The following is a 22,313-nucleotide window of genomic DNA, read 5'->3' on the forward strand; positions in this document are numbered from 1 at the left end:
TTTTAATTTCCCAGTAGGCAATTATTTCAATAACATTTGACAGTAATTATAAGGCGAGAACACTGAGAGGTTCTTATCCCTGTACTGTGATACCACAGGAGGCGGTAACACCGGTGTCGCTCTCTGGCTCAATAGACCAAGTGTTGTCCTGTTGCAGTCAGAGTTTCATAAGTTCTGCAGGCAGCCTCAGCTAACATTGTTACAGAAAGGAAGAATCAGCGGCAGTCTCCACTTCCTCCTCTTGAACCGAAACCAGCTTAACACGCTGCATCTGCATCTAACGGAGCAATCATCTGAACATGGCACGGAATTCTTTGGGGCTGTTAGCGGGTTGTTTGCTGCTCTTTCTCTCCTCCGGTGCGGAAGGGAAGCACAGCAAGGACAGAGTTTACTATGTGGGGATCATTGAGGACTCGTGGGATTACGCACCGAGTGGAAAAAACCTGCTTAACGGACAAGACGTCGAAAAGGATGAGTGAGTTGCTACTTATTTAAAACTTAAAAGTAAGAGAGTATACTTTCAGTTTACTTTTTATGTACTAATCAGAGATATACTTAATAAACGTATACATAAGTGTACTTGGCTTATACTCATAAGTATACAGAAGATTCTTAGTATACTTGGCTTATACTGACAAGTATACAGAAAAGTCTACTTGGCTTATATTGACAAGTATACAGAAAAGTCTAAGAATACTTGACTTATACTCCTAAGTATACAGAAAAGTCTAAGTCTACTTGGCTTATATTGACACGTATACAGAAAAGTCTAAGTATACTTGGCTCATACTGACAAAAAGTCTAAGTATACTTGGCTCATACTGACAAGTATACAGAAAAGTCTAAGTATACTTGGCTTATACTGACAAGTATACAGAAAAGTCTACTTGGCTATACTGACAAGTATACAGAAAAGTCTAAGTATACCTGGCTCATACTGACAACAAGTCTAAGTATACTTGGCTGTACTGACAAGTATACAGAAAAGTCTAAGTATACTTGGCTCATACTGACAAGTATACAGAAAAGTCAAAGTATACTTGGCTATACTGACAAGTATACAGAAAAGTCTAAGTATACTTGGCTCATACTGACAACAAGTCTAAGTATACTTGGCTGTACTGACAAGTATACAGAAAAGTCTAAGTATACTTGGCTCATACTGACAAGTATACAGAAAAGTCAAAGTATACTTGGCTATACTGACAAGTATACAGAAAAGTCTAAGTATACTTGGCTATACTGACAAGTATACAGAAAAGTCTAAGTACAGGTGGCTCATATACTGACAAGTACACAGAAAAGTCTAAGTATACTTTGCTCATACTGACAAGTATACAGAAAAGTCAATGTTTATTTGGCTATACTGACAAGTATACAGAAAAGTCTAAGTATACTTTGCTCATACTGACAAGTATACAGAAAAGTCAAAGTATACTTGGCTCATACTGACAAGTATACAGAAAAGTCTAAGTATACTTTGCTCATACTGACAAGTATACAGAAAATTCAAAGTATACTTGGCTTATAGGCCTACTTGTGCTTAATCATTTGATCAAGATATACTTAAGAAAAGTATAATTAAGTATTCTTGCCTTAGTTATGAATGATCATATGAAATTCACACATGTGGAGTTTACTAAATGATTATAATAAAAACTGAAGACCCTCAATCTAAACACAGAAATGACATAGTGTGACAGTGTCTAGACCTGTTGTGTGCTTTGCTGGTAGTCTGGTGGATGCACAGGAAAGATGACAGTATACTTGAGTGACTAACAGTGAATGACTGTCGTCTTTCATGAGATTGGAGGCTTTCTTTGCAGACAGTTGCCTATGAATCAGAGTGTTAATTCGCATCACTGTGATAGCCTATTGCATAGATGTAAAGTTGCTGTGCTTTAAGAATAAACAGAAATCTGTAAAAGGGTGCAATGAGAATATTGAAGTGAGGATTTTCTGAAAGCATCCCAGTTGTGACCCTTTAATATTTATTGCAGTTAAATTTTAGATGGATACTCAAGACTACAGTTTAATAACTGTGAATCATAGCATAACTGTGTGAACAACACCCTTGCGCAATGCTGGAATCTCCCGACTTCAGCCAGCCAACTTATCCAATAGACAATAACCAATGCCAAATACACAGTGCAGCAAAATCATTGGTTGTACTCAAACCAAGCTATTTGAACATATATTGAACAATAATTATTATCTTCTCCAGAAATCATATTTTCTATTTGTTTTTTCCCATTTTACTGATAAACTGTTAAATTCATTGGCAAATCATCTAAGATACTTCATCCATTTGGCGGCTCTCCCACGTAGCCTTTCATTAGAAAAATGTAATGTCAGCCAATGAAAACCAAGATGTGGTGTGTTTTACTATAACATGATGCAGTTGCATGCATAGGGCTCAACTAACGATTGTTCTCATTGTCATTTAATCTGACGATTATTTTCTCGATTAATCGATTAGTTGTTTGGACTATAAAAAGTCAGAAAATGGTGAAAAATGTTGATCAGTGTTTCCCAAAGCCCAATATGACGTCCTCAAATGTCTTGTTTTGTCCACAACTCAAAGATATTCTGTTTACTGTCATAGAAGAGTAAAGAAACCAGAAATATGAGGGGCGGCTGTGGCTCAGAGGGTAGAGCAGGTTGTCCACCAATCGGAAGTGTCGATCCCCGGCTGCTCCGGGTCACATGTCGATGTGTCCTTGAGCAATACACTTAACCCCAAATTGCTCCCGAAGGCATAGCCATCGGTGTGTGAATGAGTATTTAGATTAGATCCTGATGGGCAAAGTTGGCACCTTAGTAGACTCTGCCATCAGTGTGTGTGAATGGGTGAATGCTGACATGTAGTGTAAAGCGCTTTGAATGTTCGGAAGGCCGGAAAAGCGCTATATAAGTCCAAGTCCAAATATTCACGTTTAAGAAGCCGAGGAATCAGAGAATTTTGACTTTTTTTCTTACAAAAATACTCAAACCGATTAAACAATTATCAAAATAGTTGGCGATTAATTTAATAGTTGACAACTAGTTAATTAATCGTTGCGGCTCTAGTTGCATGGCATTTCAATAACAAAATAATATAGAGTGCAACATAAAGATGATTGTCTCAAATCTTATCAATATTGAAATAAGCATGCCTACATAATTGTCAAAGTCATTTTATAGCACCCAACCCCCTTTATCAGAAGGTTGTCCATATGACCTATTTGTGAATCAAATAAACGTAATGCTTTTCATCCTCCCTGCTGCTTTGGTTATGGGCTGGATATACAAGAGCAAAACTGCGTTCGCCACAGCTCCAGTAACACGTTATTAACAACAGAAACGTGTAATCACAATAATGACAAGTCTAATTGCTGCAACCAGATGCAATTTGTTCTGCGGCATTACATCTACAGTTAAAGGATTCACCACCCAGTTCATGCATGCTTTACACTGAAATTTAGTCTGGTATTTGAAGTTAAATAATCTCAAAGATAAATATGTGCGAGACAATGCCATCACACCAGGGTCGGCGCCAGAGTGTTAGGGGCGGACGGGCAATCAGCTTTGACAGGGGGGGTATTTTCTTTCACCTCATATAGCCTTTATTCAGTGTATCTTTAACATTATCATGTTTCATGAAAGAAATAAACTGACAGAGAGGTGTATACAAACTGCCACTTATGCGCACAGGCGCGCACGCACGCATACACATGCTGTTATGTCCACAAAAAAAGGTTATAAACTAACACCGTGTCCTAACTGGATGCGAGCGTCCGACTATCGCGCTGCATCGCGCATCTGACGCTCTCTGTCCACTGAATACGTTAAATCTGCACTTCTGTTACATCATGTAAACAAACCAGGAACATATCAGCTGTGAGTTCCAGATCAGACTGGAGCTGAAGACTAACCACCTCAAAGATGGGTTAGTACTTGTTATCTTCCTACGTTCGTACTTTTTTTTTTTTATCAGAAAACACACGTTTTATTTGTGATACTTACTGGAAATAACATACGATATAGCCAAGAGCAAGCAGGTTGTTATCTACTGATCTTCTCCAGCCAACTGCCACCTTATTTTGTTTTTTGTAGTGAAATGAGGAGGTACTGGAGGCTACAGATAACTCCTCAGGCACGCCCTGCGTCTTGCTAGTGCCAGGGTCAAAATGTGCACACACGGGTGCCGAGATACAGTAAACAGGGAGTTGAACAACACATTAATCTAACAGTCTGACTGATTTCTTCATAACTATAATTTAAGTTAACAAAGACTTAATGTGGATGTTTCACTCACCAGTTGTTGACCCTGTTCAGCCTGCTGTAGTGTAACATTAGTCCATTGTTTTATTCCATGATACTGAACAGAATAATCCAAACAGGTAGAAAAAAGTAAGATGTGAGAGGAGCACAGGATGCTTTTTACTCTCTTGGTCCTAATTGTGCTTTAATGCAACAGGTTTGTAGGTCTACTTTCTCTCATTTTTTTCTATTGAGCTAGATTAAAAAAAAAAAAAAACACGCAAACGGAGCGGATCAAAACGAGTCTTCTTACTGAAATATTGTCGTGACGGTTCATATTTCCCAGAATTTCCATAGTTGTATCTTTGCGCTGGGTGTTCGTGTTTTATTTGAACCATTAGTGAGGTGGCTGTTATATTTTTTGACAGGTAGATCGTAATAAAGTTTCACTAGTGAACGCCACGCATATAACTGCGAGCGTCAATGCCTGTGCTGAACGTGTCAGTAATCAAGTTAATATTTTCATTTACATCCAGGACAACTGACCCGGTTTTCTCGGCTCATTTTATCTAAACTAATCAGCCGTTCCTCTCAATATGAGTGACAGGAAAAAATAGGAACCGTGTATCCGATAGAAGTTCAGACAAAACGTCACGCCGCGCTGTGCAGCTCCGTGTTGTTCGCAGCCAGTTAGGACACTCCAATAGAAAACAATGTAATCAAGCCCAAGTACATGTCCTAGTTGTTCCCTAAATGCAAAACTATCACTGTTTTGTGCTTTATTTTGCATTGGAGTGTTAAGTCCTTCCATCACAAAACTAAATGACTTAATTTTACTTATAGCCTAGCTGTTATTTCAGTTTAGTTTTTTGTCAGGAGAGAATTCAGCTGAGGGGGCACAGTGACCTTTGTGGACGGGCCTGGACCCCCATGGCCCGCCCCTAACGCCGACGCTGCATCACACGTTAATACTTCCTCTATTTTTTGTATTAATGACATAAATTGTATAGTTGGCTACAGTCGTACATCTTGGCAAAATTAGGCTGCTGCACAGTTGTCATGCTGGTGTTTGAATATAGTGGATGTTGTGTTTCTCCCACTTGTATTTAAACTAGATCACTATATCTTTATTATACAGTATTGCAGTGACTTTTTTATACCGCTCATATTTTATTATTCATGCTTCTTTTTTTAATAATATGTATGTAACATGATAAGGAGATGAAACTGCGTGTCATTGTGTAATCCTGTACTATATAATATGACAATAACCTGACCTTGACCTGAAGACATGACCAACAAATCAGGATTAGTGGCTGTCTCCTTCTCCTCTTTAACCACTTCTGTCTCCATATCTATCTCAGGCATGCGGCTGTATTCCTGGAAAGAGGACCCCACCGTATTGGCAGTGTTTATAAGAAGGCCATGTTCCGACAGTACACAGACGCCACGTACAGCCGCCTGGCCCCCCCGACCCGCCTGGCTGGGCTTCCTGGGGCCCGTCCTGAGAGCTGAGGTCGACGACGTCATTGTGGTCCACCTGAAGAACTTTGCAACCAGGAGCTACTCTATGCATCCTCACGGAGTTTTCTATGAGAAGGATTCAGAGGGTATAATGCTGCATAACACCAACGCTGCATATAGAGACACACGTACATTACTCACACACAGAAAGACGTGCAAAATCAATTGAAAAGGAACACCTGTTCATACAAACTCATCCAGTCCCTGTAATAATATTTGGAGCGCAGATATTGAAATTAATGATATACTAAATATACATATATACTAAATGAATAGCAGTTTGTGCACTAATGTGTTGTGTAACTATATATGTTAGTTATATATTCTATATATGCTGTAATGATACCAGTGGGGATACAGATATCTGAAGAAGTAAGTCTGATTCATTCAATAAGATGCACTGTTCTGCTAAAACAGATTCTTTTAAGTGAGTATTTTATTCAGGCCATGGTTTATTTCTCCGGGAAAAATATATATTATTGTTTTTTTTAATATATATATATATATATATATATATAATGCTGTACAGGAGCCATAATCAAAAGGTTTGCCTCATTGGACCGTCTTCAAAGTTTAGGCTTTACTTCAGAAAAGCTGGATAATTTGACTGCACAGGCTCAGCGATGTACATTGACATTGTCCGCATATTCAGATAAATTAATCAGTCAAATGGATATAATCTTTCCTATCTGATTTTTTTACCCAAAAGCTCTGGCTATGTGTAATGCTAGTCTGAAAATATGGCATGTTTTGCTCCTCTGCTTCAGTGCCAGACTGTCCCTGACAGCAAGATAACTGATGGGCTGAAAAGACAAATGTGATACGGACTAAATGAGTCCAATTTAACCTGTGTGAGAGTACAAAAAGTGACGCAGCACAATTTTAATAACTGAGTGACTACAGTATTATGGAGGATATATCAAAGTATAAGTATTCTGAACTTTGCAGCTCTTTTGTTATGCAACAACAGGCCCCATCTCCCATCCATCTGGATGCATCATGCCTCTGGAATTTCCAGAGTCCTACACTGGAACTGAAAGTGAAACTAAAATGTTGCTTTCCCTCTTAAAATAGATTATGTCCTGCTGTCTTAAGTATAACAACAATAAATAACAAAAATAGTATACATTAAATCTAATAATATTATATATTATATATAATATATGTCTTAAAAATAATCTGTCTCTGAGTCAGATAGAACATTTCTGATATTGTTTGTTGTAAAATGAAGTTTTTCACAACATCTAGAAGTGAACAAATAGTGTTTATAAGCAGCAAATTGGGCAGGAAATGAGAAGGAGGAAGAGGAAGTGTGCACCCGTCACACTTCATGTGACGGGTGCAGATCGGTACAGAGGTCAGTGTCACTGTGACATCACTAACACTTAGGTAATTTATGTGTTTATAGATCACTTGAATATGTGGAGGCTGAAAGCTTAACAGAGATAAGACTAGAGGTAATGGATATGACCTGGATTTGGGAAAGTCCTCCATTGAAGAATGTTCCTTATAAAACCTATTTGCAAAATTTTCCACCTCATTCTACTGCCCTCAGTTTCGAGTTTTAAACAGTTAAGGCAAAGAATTGTGCTTGTTAAGACCATAGCGTTGTTTTCTACTGATAAAGTAAAAGCATACAGGCTCAGCTGCTCCGTGAATGTCAGAGAAAACAAAATGATCTCAGCATAAACATCTTGTATTTGTCTACCAGGGGCGCTCTATCCAGATGGTACATCAGGGAAGCTGAAGGAGGACGACTCGGTTCCTCCAAGGGGCAACTACACCTACCGCTGGGAGGTCAGGCCAGAGTTTGCCCCCACAGACGACGATGCCAACTGCCTGACCTGGGTCTACCACTCTCACTTGAACGCCCCCAGGGACATCGCCTCGGGACTTATCGGAGCTTTGCTCACCTGCAAGAAAGGTATGAAGATCTCCTTCACAACCATGCTTAAAAAGTCAACAACACCAACACTCCCTAAACTTAAGCCCTTAATTACAGCGATGAAAAGCTGCCAACGAAAGAAAGCTTCACAGGAAAAAAAAAATTGTTGGGAATTTTCCAGCCTATCTTGCATCCAATGGCTGGGGAAACAAAGATTAAATGTTCCTTCATCTGTGCTTGACTACATAAATATGTAACATATTTAACCCCCGTCCTTGTCTCATCTATCTCTATGAGTGCAGGAATCTTGAAGGAGACAAACGATCAAGTCCAGGGTCAGACGAAGCCAGGGTCTGTTGTAGAGTCAGCCCGAAATGATGTGGACCAGGATGTCTTCCTGATGTTCAACGTGGTGGACGAAAAACTGAGTTGGTACCTGGAGGACAACATTCAGAAGTGTTCTGATCCAGCCGGAGTCGACCAAGAAGACCCAGACTTTGAGGAGTCAAACCTGATGCACGGTGAGAGAGATGTCACACTGTTTGATTGAGATACTTATCCATAGTAGGTGTATTACCTACAGTAGATGTCAGTCGGCACGCCCCCAGCTTGGAGAAGCAAACAGAAGTTAGTGCACTGAAGCAAAGTAATATAATGACTCAACTTATGACAGACAGTTAGACCGTGACACAACCTAAAAGAAAGACCTACCTAAAAAAATCTATATCAGTTTAAAGGGACTGTTTGTAACTTTTTAAGCGTATAAATGTAACGGGTCGGGACACATGCGTGCTTGCATATGCGTGCTTGCATATGCACGCTCGCGTGTGGCTGAAGTCACTGCTCCTCTGCCTGCTTGCCTTCACTCACACACCGTGCGCACGTTCTTGCTGTCTCGCTCCACCTCTAGACGTGAACGCGCGCTCACTCCACACTGCAGAGGAGTTAGTTTAGCTCTGTGAATATCTAGTAAATGTACGGTCGACGTTTCTGCAGAAATAAATGCTGCAGCTCCTCCATACCAACAGAGGTTTCCCGTGTCTTGTGAAATGACGGGGCTCCTCCTGGAGGCTGAAGCAGGAGAAGCCAACACAGGATCAGCATTGATTCATGGAGAGACCTTCGTCTGGTCAGCTAACATTACTGCCAAGCAGCTGAAATACAGAGTGATATTGTGGTTTTAGCTGACGTGTCGCCTCACTGTTTTGAGCGATGCTCGTTCAGGTATGTTTAGAGCGAGCAAGCGCGAGCCCGACGCTGACTTTCGTTGACTTAACGGCCACAGGTGTTGCTGTTAACAAGCATTTCTGAAAGTTACAAATAGTCCCTTTAAATGTACGCTATATTAAGAATAGTTTTATCCATCTATGTTCTCGCAAAAGCCACCAGACTCCATTGAAAAAAACTGTAATTTTACCTCGCAGGACACGGGAGTTCCTGGTCTACCGCTGCCTTGATCAGTTAGTTTGTACTATTGTGTGACTTTGGTGAATCCGAACTAACCAAAGTCACACAATAACATAAACTAACTAACCAATCAAGGTAGCGGGTTATTTTTTCAATGGAGTCTGGTTGCTTTGGAGAGAGTATAGATAACGGCTTCAGTTACACGTCAGAAACAAAACTGTATAGCTGTCTCACTGCAAGGTAAACCAGCAAAAATATTCTAAATATAGTGTACACTTAAACTGATATAGATTCTTTTAGCTGAGCCTTTCTTTTAGGTGGCTAAAATACGTTTTTCTGCTGCGCCCGTCCACAGCAGTACATTGCTTTGCTTCCGTGTGGTAACTCCTGTCTGCTTCTCCAAACTGGGGGCGTGCTGACCGTCATCTACTGTAGGTCATACACTGACTATGGAGAAGTATCTCATAGAAACTAACTTCAAAACACCCAACTATCATTAAGTTGGTTGACTTAAGGAATATTGTTTGTTGTAAAATGAAGTTTTTCACAACATCTAGAAATGGTTATCTCAGTTTTCTTCGTCTCCCACCTCCCCTGCGTCCCCTATATTCTTTAACTGACTATGTTACGTGAGTTACTCGTCACTTCAAATGACTAATTCCTTAAACAAAGTGTATAAAATAAGGTTTAAAGGCTAAATTTGTTCTCTTTGTCCTTTCCTCTTACCTCTGTTTGTCTCTGTGTGACAGCTATTAATGGCTACATGTTTGGCAACCTGCCCGGAATCGAGTTATGCCAGCACCGTGCAGTAGCCTGGCATTTGTTTGGCATGGGTAATGAGGTGGACATTCATTCTGCCTTCTTCCATGGGAATACGCTGCTGGACCGCGGCCACCGCACCGACGTCCTCAGCCTGTTCCCAGCCACGTTCGCTACAGCCGAGATGGTCCCGAAAGCGACGGGAAAGTGGTTGCTGGCCTGCCAGGTTAATGACCACTTGCAGGGTAGGGCACCTGACCTTTAACCTATGTGTGACCTTTGCTGAGAGTTGCTGAAAGCGGGGAATGCATTTTTGTGAGGCACACCGCCTCTGTTATTTAGTCAAAGCATGACGTTACGAGTCTTCTCACAGCAGAGCTTGTATTTCTACTCTAAACACGCCAGGACTTGTATCTTAAGGCTGTCCAAAGTCCATTGAAATATACCTGAATGTGTCATACTTGCTCAACATATTAATGCTTACACTTGAGAAATACCTTTCCTTTGTATCATAGAGGCTTGCCATAATAGCCTATCTGTATCTCTGTGGCTTTAAAGAAACATACACATGTAGTTTTACAGGTTGTGTGTCCTCTTGGGGTCTGGTGTGCTAAAGGAACAGATAAGGAAGGAAGTTGTGTAAACTGAACCCTGGAATATTTATTATTTTATGGACTATTAAATCTGACCCTTTAGACTTGTCAGCCATTATGATTTCCTGAGGCTCTGAAGATCCAGTTTCATCTCAAAATCGTCCTTTGTACATGTGAATTATGATCCGTGTAATGTTTTTGTGTGTGTCTCTGTTTATTTGTTCCAGCTGGGATGCAGGCCTTTTATGAAGTGAAGTCATGTGGCAGTGAGGCCGGCTCTACAGCGACGGATGGCGCTGTGAGGAATTACTACCTGGCAGCAAAGATAGTCACGTGGAGTTACGGTCCGTCAGGAAAGGATCTGATTGATAATGTGTCCCTCACGAAGTTCGAAAGGTGAGCAGACAATTTATCAAATTAGCATCCAACCTAATCAATGGTAACAGCGAGCGTAACCCAATGTACCAAACACACAGCGAGCTGGGCCCACGTGGTTTCATGCCGGCTTTCTCCCAACTATTAAGGTTATCAGGGGTCATGTCCATTTAGCTTGTTTTATTGCCCAATCTGGTCCGAGTTGACACTTTGACTGCTTTTGTCTATTTGCTTTTGTCCAAATGTAGCCAAAGCAGACATCATCTGTACTGCATGTAGTTGTTGCCAAACCCTGTACAGTTTTATAGAATATCCTGTTATTATGTGCCAATAGTGCCGAGGATCCCTAAATTTACTTCTTTCTCTTTTTTGGGGGCATTTTTTTTTTAAGCATTTTATTGATAGGACAGTGGATAGAGTGTTGGAAAGGGGGAGAGAGAGAAATGACATGCGGAAAGGACCACAGGCCGGATTCGAACCTTGGTCCACCGTTGCTAGGACTGAGCCTTGGCGATACATGGGCGCTCGCTCTACCAACTGAGCTAACCAGCCGCCCCTTCTTTCTCTTTTTTAATTTTATGAACTGAAAATATGTCTTAATTTTTGTAAGGATGAGGGCTAGTTACAGTAAGTGACACAACTGGAACAAATCTCTGTAATAAAATCTTAAAATATCCATCAGAATGTCTCCAAGCACCTAATACAGAATAATTCCCCGTTTTATAGCCTGGCTAATAAATATTAGATGGACATTTTTTGCGTTTAAAAAGTACAACGTCAGTAGTTTTGGAGAAAAAAATGCAGGAGCTAACTGACTCTGTAGATAGTTAGTATTTCATTAAAGTTAGGGTTGGTAATTTAAAGAAATTAGCAAGATTATGCTAGATTTAAAAAAAAAAAAATGTCCAACTGAAAAACCCAGCCCAGTGTTGCCATCTCTTTTCCAATTAAAGTAGCTAACAACAACAAACATGGCTATTGTTAGTATTCACAGCTATCAAGCTAGCAGCAGTAGGTAGACAGGCACGTAGTCCGTCCAGTAATTTCATTCGCCCAAATGAAATTATTGGACGGGCTTATTACAGTCCTGCGACAGCCAGAGATACTGGATTTTTTTTCTTTTTTTTATCAGGACATTTTATTTATTGATTCCTGTTGGGATGTAATGAGAATTTCAACAAATATAACAAAACATGTTTTTGAAGAAGATTGACAACTCTGGCTTTAAGGGTTGAACTATTCCTTTAAACCCCTGAAGGAAATTGCCTGTCTGTGTGAATGGCCTCTGGATGGCTCTGATTATACGTGAGCTGGTCGTTCCTGTGGTGAGGCAGTTCTGTGGTGTCTAGAGTAAACGGTGTGGTAAGCGATACAGTGACTCAGTTGTTATTGTGTCTTTGTCATTGTTCCCTGACCTGACACAGTGAAATTCCCCCTAACTGGCCAGCTTTTTTGTTATTCCTTGCAACCCATATCACTCCATCTCTGTTGCCCTCACTGCTTAATTTCCTTCTTCCCACACCCTTTGCCCCTTCCTCTCGTAGTGCATCTGAGGTCTTCTTTGGCAGAGATGGTGGAAGGCTCGGAGGTGACTACATGAAAGTGATATACGAAGAGTACACTGACGAGACCTTCACCACCAGGAAGCCACCAACGCCTGATTCTCTACACTTAGGAATCTTAGGTAAGGACCTCTTTTGTATTTTATTTACTGGTACACTCATCTTATTGTACACCTAAGTTCTCTCAACACCTCTTGTCTGGTTCCGATTGTATTTGTCCAGGTCCAGTCCTGAGGGCAGAGGAAGGAGACACTCTCAGAGTGATGTTCATGAATAAAGCTGATAGAAACTACAGTATCCAGCCTCATGGCCTGCACTATGATAAACACTTCCAGGGAAGCAGCTATGAGGACGGTGAGGAAGCAGCCAGTTGCATTGAGACAGATACTAGCTGCACAGAAAACACGTCAGTAGCTATGATATCTTTCAAATTGTTTGACTGGCTTAAGTGGTAATAAGGGGAGAGGATTCATTAAACTGTATCTATAAACAGGAGCCATGGCCGATGGTTAAGAATTCAGAATGACAGAGGCATACATTTGCATGAATATTGCTTCAGGACTGAAGATATTATCCCTGTCTGAGCCTCTGGTGTTGGTTAGACTAATTAATTAATTTCATTTGAACAAAGACCCAAAGCTCAAATGTTAATTGGAAACATTTTCCTTTCTGTATGAATTCATGCTGAAAGGTTTAGTATAAAGGGACAAAAATATATGCGCAATAGGGTGTCGCAATATACCGGTATTGACGATAACCATGATATTTAATAATTAGATACTGATATCATGTTAATAATACACATATGATAAGTAAGGGATAATGTACAGCGAGCCGGTCATTGTTGTGAAATAAACCCTGACAGAGGCAAGGCGGAGGGGTCTTGCATCATCCTGAAGGGGTTTATTTCACAACAAAGACCCGCTAGGTGTACATTATGCCGCTTAAAACACAGCTACTTACTTAAGAAATCAATAATTTGACACAAAAGTGGTCCACCAGAGTCTGACATCAGAATTGTGTCCATAGCATCAGTCTGTTATACATAGCAATGGTCTGCTATAAAGAAATAACAGACCGTAGAACGCCGTGATTGACCAATCAGAATTCAGTATTCAATAAAGCCGTGTAATAATATTGTTTAAATAATCCAGCGCCTCTTAAATCATTTTATATATACAGTTATGGTTACAAACTTGTATTTTGAGTGTAATTCATTAGCCAAAAAAAAGAGACAACACACAAAAAGTTGAAGAATTTGACTGATAGCATTATTATATTTTTTTTCAGATTTTCTATAGATATCGCAATAATATCATTAATCATTAATTATCATTAATAATATCTGATTCTTGACAGCCCTACTGCACACCTTCAAAAAATTATGAGTTAATTAATCACATCAACTAAAAAAGTCATGCATGGACTATGTTTCAATAGAATGTGTTTGAATATCAGAATACCTCAAATTAAAAAGTTTCTAGGCTGAATTTATAGGCACAGTTTTGACTACAAACTCAGAACAAACAATTCTTTATGTGCAATACTGTAGGTGTGGACAAGCCGGGCTCTCACGTTGGTCCCGGGGAGAACTTCACCTACATTTGGCAGGTGCTAGAAGGTCCGTCTTCATCTGATTCTCCATGTATTCCCTACCTGTACTACTCCGCCACCGATCCCGTCAAGGACACCAACTCTGGATTGGTGGGACCTCTGCTCGTGTGCAAGAAGGGAACGCTGGGGGAGAACGGGACCCAGGTGCTGCTTTATCATACATTCACACACACTTTCTCTCACAACGAAATGCAGGAGATTCTCGCATTTAAAAAAATGTTTTGTTTTTGTTAAATGACCTTGTTAAATGATTGTCATTGATACATTTTGTTCCGGTCGATTAATCTAATAATCATCTCAGCATTATTGGGATTTTTTAATTATTTTATTGAGATTAAATGATCTTTGTCAGGCAATTGGGCCAATGCAGATCAGATGAGAACAAAGTACACTGTGCTGAAGATAATATATAATATATATATAATAATATATATAATATATAATTGTAACAACAAAACAGTTTACATCTTTGATAGGCAGGCGTTAGCATTTGTATTTAAAATAATGTAATGTATTTTTTAGATCATCCCACTCCACCCATCTCTTTTCGTTAGCCTATTAACTATCATCACGAAAACATGCTGAGCACACTGTTTTTTATTGTTTTATTTTATTTTGTTTTTTTGTGCAATACTGTTATCAAGATACTCTCTGCTTTTCATAATTTATCTATATTCTCTTTTATCTATGTTTGCGTTTTTTACTTGATCATTCATGTCTTTTATTTAATCTCTTTGTAAAGCACTTTGGTCAACATTTGTTGTTTTTAATGTGCTCTATAAAAAAATGACTTGACTTACAATGTGCAACCCTGCAACGTTACGTCTTAACTGTTATTGTGTGTGTCTTGTTTTACAGAAGGGTGTGGATAAGGAGTTCTTCCTTCTGTTTTCTGTCATGGATGAAAACATGAGCTGGTATTTTGATAAGAATATCGAGATTTTTGGCAGCAACGAGACAGATCCACTACACGAGGACTTTGAGGAGAGCAATTTTATGCATGGTAATCAGTAGTTTTACCTCACTGCGTGTATTATTGACACTGATTGTAGCTCACATACCATTAGTAACATATTTTGTGTGTCACTTCTGGTATTTCTTTAGTATTTTCTTACTTGTCTTTGTATTTTTCTGTTTAAATCTTCCCTTTTATGTCAGCTGTAAACGGACGCATGTATGGGAACCTTCACGATCTGGAGATGTGTGCCGGGGACACAGTTCAGTGGTACACCTTTGGGCTTGGCACAGAGGTGGATATCCATGGTGTTTATTTCGAGGGGAACACGTTCAAGAAGCAGAGCACAACACGTGACACTATCAGCCTGTTCCCTCACACCACAGCTACTGCTGCCATGCAGCCAAACACTCCTGGTTAGTCACGAACACACACTGTGCTGCCACTCCAAAGCCACATCACTTTCCTCGCACACATTGTCAGCGTTAATCTGTACACCACATCCCTTTCCTTGCACACATTGTTAGCGTTCATCCATACTTACGGTTTTGTTTGACGGACTGATTTGTTCTTTACAAACATACTTAGGTAACCTTGTGTGAATGTTTTCCTGTGACTTGTGGGCTACACTGATCCCAACAGGAAACATCAATAACTACAATAGGAAATGTCATAACTCTCTTCAGTATTTATATTATTTACAGAGATATGGTGGAGGGCTTCATCCCAGCCCAGTTAAAGGAAAATTCTATTATTTCATTAAAGTGTTTAATTAGATGTACTTAGAGTTTTTCAGTTTAAAAATATACTGTTTCACAAAATCACTGACATCAGATTTTAGAGGCAGTCATGTTAGACATCAGGATAAAATAGTGTAAATACAGTCTAATATAACTGGGGATGTGGTATAGAGGATACATCTGACTGTTTGCGGTGCGTGGAATTTCTGTTGTGCTGTCACAACCTCAAATACAATTACAAATTGCACATGTGCCATCAAGATACTGTATGGTTATTGCTGCAATAAAAAAGTTTAGTATGGATTCCCTAAAGTCCAAAGATCAACAAAGATAAAGTGGTAAGCCAAATTGAATGTTAAAGGAACAGTGTGTAACATTTCGGGGGATCTATTAGCAGAAATGGAATATAATATACATAACTATGTTTTCAGTGTATAATCACCGTGCAAAACCGTGATACCACCAGCCGCCGTCTGACTTACGTTGCTCTTAAAGTAGTGTTATTATGGTAAGGATGGCCTCTGAGCGTGATCAACGGCGTTACCAGGGTGTTGCACTCAGTGGCTCACTTTTTGCAGTCTTAGAAAGGGAGGAGTGAGCAGAGGGGTACTCCGTTGTTTGCAACCTGCAACCACACCACTAAATGCCATCAAATCCTACAGACTGTACCTTTAAGACATTGAGAAATACTCTGATTTGAATGGTAATTTGTGTCTGTTTTTTCCACCAAAAAAGGTTCAGTTAACTAATTTACTTTTTTTTAATTACACGTACATGCCTACAAAATTCAGAATCTATGAATATGCAAATGTATTTCATTTCAAGCTCAGCGCATGCATCATTCTGCACAGAGAAGCTCAAGCATCCTAGTAAAGTGACAATAAGCAAAACAAATTATTGAGCGGAGGGAGGTGTTTTTGCTTAGATAGCTCAAAATACACTCTAAATAAATAGAACCTGAAAATGGTGTGATAATATGCAGTCTACATGTTTCAAGCTTACCCAACATGCAGACATTTGCAACAAACTGCAAACTAAGCAATGAAGTGCAACCCTCCCAAATCAACCAGTGTATACGTGTATAAGTGTGTACAGAAATGCTTTGGGGATTTGTGTTTTTCAGCTGCAAATGTCTGGTAAAGCCACAGACATACCCACTCATGTGTCCAAATCCTTAACCTCTTTCCATCCCCCTGTCAGGTGTGTATGAGGTGAGCTGCAGAGTAACAGACCACTACTCGGCCGGCATGAGGCAGCAGTACAGAGTGAACCTCTGCCCGCGACACAAACTGAAGCCCACACACACAGGAGGACCAACCAAGATTGTGCAGTATTTTATTAGTGCCGAAGAAATCGAGTGGGACTTCTCACCTCGGAGAGACTGGGAGCTGGAGAAACACAACTCCACATTAAAGGATAGGTGTGTGAGTAAGATAATTGTAGGATGATGTATCTCAGTGTCGGAGCCTGTGATTAGTGGCATAACTTATTACTGTTTGTTAATGGAAGCAAATTGGTACATGTCTTCCAGTCCAGGCAATATATTTGTGGCGAAAGGGAGAGACAGAATCGGCTCGCGCTATAAGAAGGTGGTGTATAGAGAATACACTGATGGCACCTTCAAAGTTCAGAAGAAACGACAGGCCAACCAACAACACTTGGGAGTTATGGGTAAGATTATCTGCTCGTTATGCTGTTTTACCAAGAAAAGACTGAAGAAGACACAGGTTTTCTTTTCCCCTGCAGGTCCAATAATCAAAGCAGAGGTAGGAGAGCAGATCGTGATCACATTCAAGAACAAAGCCAGCCGACCATACTCCATTAGCGCACATGGGGTGAAGGCCAGCGGTGCACATATTCCTGTCAAACCTGGTGAGAATCAAATTTGAAAAAATAAATAAAATACTGTATATGCTGTTGTTTTCTAACGAAAGGACAAAACGCTGGCCTTTTCTAAGAAGCAGTGGGATAGATATGTGTTTTTTTTTCTCTCTCTTTGCCTCCAGGCTACATAATGGAGCTTACGTGGGATGTTCCTAAAAGCTCTGGTCCAGGGGTCTCAGATCCCAACTGCATCTCTTACGCCTACTACTCCAATGTTGACTTCATTAAGGTATGTATTCCCTGTTTACACTAACACATAAATCACAGTTTTGCTGTAAAAACAATGTGTTTTTAAATGGATGTGTAGATATTTGTGACAGAGCGGGTTCATTTGTTTACGTTCAGGATCTGTACAGTGGTCTTCTGGGGCCTCTGGTGATATGCAGGCCTGGGACTCTGCAGAGCGGCGGCAAGGGGCCCGACAGACAGAGGGGCGATGTGGAGAAGGAGTTTGCTCTGCTCTTCATGGTGCATGACGAAAACCAGTCCTGGTATTTGGACGACAACATCAGAAAGTACCTTGGCGTCAACCCGAATGCCTTCGAGTCAGACGAAGACTTTGAGGAGAGTAACATGATGCATGGTAAGAGACAAGAAGAGAGCAGAGAGTAAAACTGTTTTTCTATTCATGAGAGATTTATTGATCGCTGGGAGAAAACTGGGGTCATCCCGGCAGGAAAAGCATTAGGATGGGATTGAACATCAAAAAGGAACATAGAAACGTGTGTAGAATACAGTGTAGAACTTTGATAAGTTCTTTAAAGATCCTATAAGTTGTTTTTTTTTTAAATATTGTCATCAGAGGAAGTCCCACTTGTGTCTGATTCTATGTGTGACGGTGTGAGTGTGTAGTAATCTCTATGTGTGAATGTATCTATTGAAGGGATCAATGGTAAACTGTATGGTAACCTCCATGGACTGGAGATGACCCGGGGCCAAAAAGTTGACTGGTATCTACTGGGTATGGGCAACGAAGTGGACATGCACACCGTTCACTTCCACGCTGAGACTTTTACCTACAAGGTAACCCTCACCATCACAACTAAAGCTCATTATTCATAATTAAAGAGGACCTATTTTTGTGCTTTTTCCCTTTCCTTTAGTGTGTTATATGTTTTTTTTTGGGGGGGGGGGCTCAAAAAGAGCATTTCAGACAGAGGGTGAAAAGAGGTGCAGCAGCACAGAAAAGTAAAGCATTTTTTTGAACATTAAAGCATGTAAACATGTTAGAAACCCAAAATACAAGAATGCACCTGAAAATTAGCATAATAGGTCCACTTTAAAACAATACCAGTACCATTATGCATACACAAATGATACAGATCTTATGTCTCATCCTTCCATATTCACACAGTGTATAACTGGTCTGTTTGAATTAAGTCAAATAATGAAATTCTGGTATTGGGCGTTGTCGTCCATGACTTCTACAAGCAAACCTCTACATGCTCACACAGAAAGTTTCTCTGCTCAGATCCTTTACTCAGTGCTTATTTCCTGTTCTCTGTTCTCCTTTTTTTGTATTTGTATGTACTGTGTGTGTGTGTGTGTGTGTTTGTGTGTTAGACAGACCGTGTGCACCGTGCAGATGTCTTTGATCTCTTCCCTGGGACTTTCCAAACTGTGGAGATGGTTGCGGGGAACCCAGGGACCTGGTTGCTCCACTGTCACGTGACCGACCACATCCATGCTGGCATGGAGACCACTTTCACAATCAAAGGTGTGTATATGCGTGCGTTGTGTTTATGTAAATGATATCTCACACGTGCATGTGCGTGTACATAACTTCAGTATGTATGGATCTGAGGGTTTGTCTGACATCTCACTTTTTTTTATCTTTTTCAATTCCAGAAAACTTCTCACATGGTAAGATCCTTTTTGTTTAGTTTTTTACCAAAACCTCAGAATGCATGGCCCGGGTCAAAAAGTACTATAATATTTCAGTACTGTGTTGATATTTGAAATATGTTTGTCACTTAAATTCAGCATAAATGTTGAGTATATATATTTAACATCTGTGCCGATCATTTTCAATTGCAGGCAATACAATATTAAAACAATTTAAATGTATTTTTCCTTAAAGGCAGGCATTGCTTTCCATCCATTTATGTGTAGTATAACAACTGATTAGATGACTCTGAAACTTGCATATGTCGTGTAGTCGATTGGTTCCAAACCTGGGGGTCCTGACCCCCACTAGAGGTCACCAACCAGCTTCACAGGAGGTGGCAAGGCCTTCTTGATTTTAAGGGGTGTAAGACAACTTTTTTTTAAGAATACAGTTGGCCTATATCTCAGCATTTCATTAATTTCTGTTAAGAAAACTAAATTAAATTGTTATTTTAAAAGTTTGGATTATATTTAAGATATAAACCGGATAAGGGCACGATGAAGACCTGAACACAGGTCTTCCCCCTCTGCTAAACAGCCTCAGCCTGCATTAGAAAAGTATACAGTTAAAACAACCAAAGAGCTAATAGAACAATGACCAAGTGTCAGGGAGAAGAAAACACTGAATTTGTCAAAAAAAAAGAAGCCTATTAAGTATGTATGATGTTGTTAAAAATTCAAAACAATACAAAATACAGACAGAGAATTGTATTTAAAGTTCCTAAAAATAACAGGAAAAGTCTCTCAGCTCTGCTGCAATATTCACAGGAAATAATTTGCTCAAAATTCATCCAAATCAATCATTTTACACACTTTTTCACTTTTGGGTACTTATTGCATTCACTATTTGGGTTAATTGTACAATTTATCAATTGTTCTGTACTGTTATTGTTATGCATTGATTATAATATGAAATATCAATAAAATAGGCCCCATAGTCGGGTGTTGTCAGTTTACTCAATTATAGAAAAGGGGTGCCGGCCCCCCTTAGGGGGAGCCAAAGATTACAGGGGATGCGCCAGGATTTCTCTGCTCTGATGTTTTCAAAATTAGATTTGCACATTCTGTTTAAACCCATTATTTCTGCACAGTTGCAGATAAAGATCAGGCTACACTAATATTGTTAGTAGAATTAGATTCCAGTGGTGGCTGCGTAGGATTGTTTCAGACTTGTGTGATCCAAACATTTCCAAAAACTCCAGAGCGTTGTAAAGTCAACATTTATTGAAAAAAGACAGATGTAATCATTTCCTAAATTCACAACATATTTTAATCCAACAAAATATTCTGCTTCAATCCACATTTGTTGACGTTTAGCCTTTCTAAAACAACATTTTCACTGTGGTCAAAAACTGTTTGCTCTCACACCCACTGCACACAAAGGGAGGCAAGGGAGTTATATTAATTAAAGAAAGTTAATTTATCAAAAAAAGACAAATTCATTTAATACAATGAATCACAATATTCAAATTGAGGATTTTGTTCGAGGATTTGTAATTTATTTTAGGGTGATGGGAACCACTGCTTTAAGACTATTGATAGTTTCATTGGTCTGGTCACGGGCGTAGCATGCCATTCATTTCTCTTGTCTAGTTCACCACAGGTCAACAGCAGGTATTGGACTTTCTTTGTCTCTGCTGTGATGTGATGGATGAGGAATGTTTTGTTATCTATGTTTACTTAGTTAGTATATTGAGTATAGGGAAAGAAATTATCATATGCATCAGGCATTCCTTTAGAGCTGTGACATTGTTGTTGTAGTGCAGCAGATACATTCTTGATGATATAGAGGTGAGGGTCAGAGATTTTCGGGTAATCCTGAAACACTGAATGCATCACTAAATATGTGAATTCAAAGATATAGCAAAGACACACAGGTTAGGCAGTGCATGGTGGAAGAAGTATTCAGATCTTTTACTTAAGTAAAAGTACAAATACCACAGTCTGAAAATACTCCATTACAAGTAAAAGTCCTGAATTCAGAATGTTACTTAGTAAATGTACAGAAGTATTATCAGCAAAATGTACTTGAAGTGTCAAAAGTAAAAGTACTCATTATGCAGAACGGCTCCTTTTAAAGTGTTATATATTCTTATACAATATTATATTGATCCGTTTTTATCACTAACACATACATTTTAATGTTGTAGTTATTCAATTTGGAATCAATTTAGATACTTTATATACTATTGGGTAGATTAGCATATTACTGCATCATATCAAAAAAGCATATGATTTTTTTTATATAAAAGGTTACAAGTAGCTAAAGAGTCAAATAAATGTAGTACAATATTTTCCTCTGAGATGTACTGTAGTGGAGTAAAAGTATAAAAAAATTGTACTAAAGTACATTACTACTGTGGTTAGGTTTTGACTCAGGTTGTATATTTAAGTGTAACAAGATGTCAAGATTGTAAATGTTTCATGTCACATGTTTCACTTCCTCGTCTTTCCTGCTGCAGCGACAGGAAGTGAAGGCTCCATAATGACGCTGCTGCTCTCGCTGGTGCTTGGTGTCATGGCTGTAGGTGGACTGCACTTATGAAGGGACTCTGACAACTTTGGTCATTAATGCACTTAAAAAAAAAGATCCAGGGACAAAATCACTATTTTTTTAATAGAGGTTAGTTATGTAAGTATCAAGCAATGATCAGACTAGTGAAATATATATATATCAAGGGCTGTAAAATCATGTATAAAGTTGAGGATTATTTTATTTCCTAAGACTAAAAGAAGCATTTTATAATTGTGGCTTGATTCTATGTTGCCATTTTGTGGCGTGTTGCACTGTGTTTGATGCTGTTAGGTTTTGCTTTACCAAAAATTGGATTGTAGTTATGAATGTGCAATAAATAATACATATATATTCAACTGTGTTGCGATATT

The 22,313-nt window shown here is 39.3% G+C and overlaps 1 protein-coding gene across 1 annotated transcript; it reads left to right on the plus strand.

Moving 5' to 3' along the window:
- Positions 1 to 139: 139 nt before the first annotated feature.
- LOC119475247 (ferroxidase HEPHL1) lies at positions 140 to 22,298 on the plus strand. Its single transcript, XM_037747754.1, is given in 21 exon segments — positions 140 to 475; positions 5,607 to 5,709; positions 5,711 to 5,852; positions 7,478 to 7,690; positions 7,954 to 8,172; positions 9,808 to 10,062; positions 10,638 to 10,806; positions 12,330 to 12,469; positions 12,570 to 12,701; positions 13,900 to 14,105; positions 14,820 to 14,964; positions 15,120 to 15,332; positions 16,857 to 17,076; positions 17,188 to 17,327; positions 17,403 to 17,528; positions 17,663 to 17,769; positions 17,886 to 18,123; positions 18,424 to 18,563; positions 19,104 to 19,257; positions 19,389 to 19,403; positions 21,890 to 22,298. Coding segments are annotated over 21 exon segments (3,336 nt in total). The 5' UTR covers positions 140 to 299; the 3' UTR covers positions 21,973 to 22,298.
- The last annotated feature ends 15 nt before the right edge of the window (positions 22,299 to 22,313 follow it).

Source organism: Sebastes umbrosus, chromosome 17 (genome assembly GCF_015220745.1).
Source record: "Sebastes umbrosus isolate fSebUmb1 chromosome 17, fSebUmb1.pri, whole genome shotgun sequence".
In the NCBI taxonomy this organism is placed as follows: domain Eukaryota; kingdom Metazoa; phylum Chordata; class Actinopteri; order Perciformes; family Sebastidae; genus Sebastes; species Sebastes umbrosus.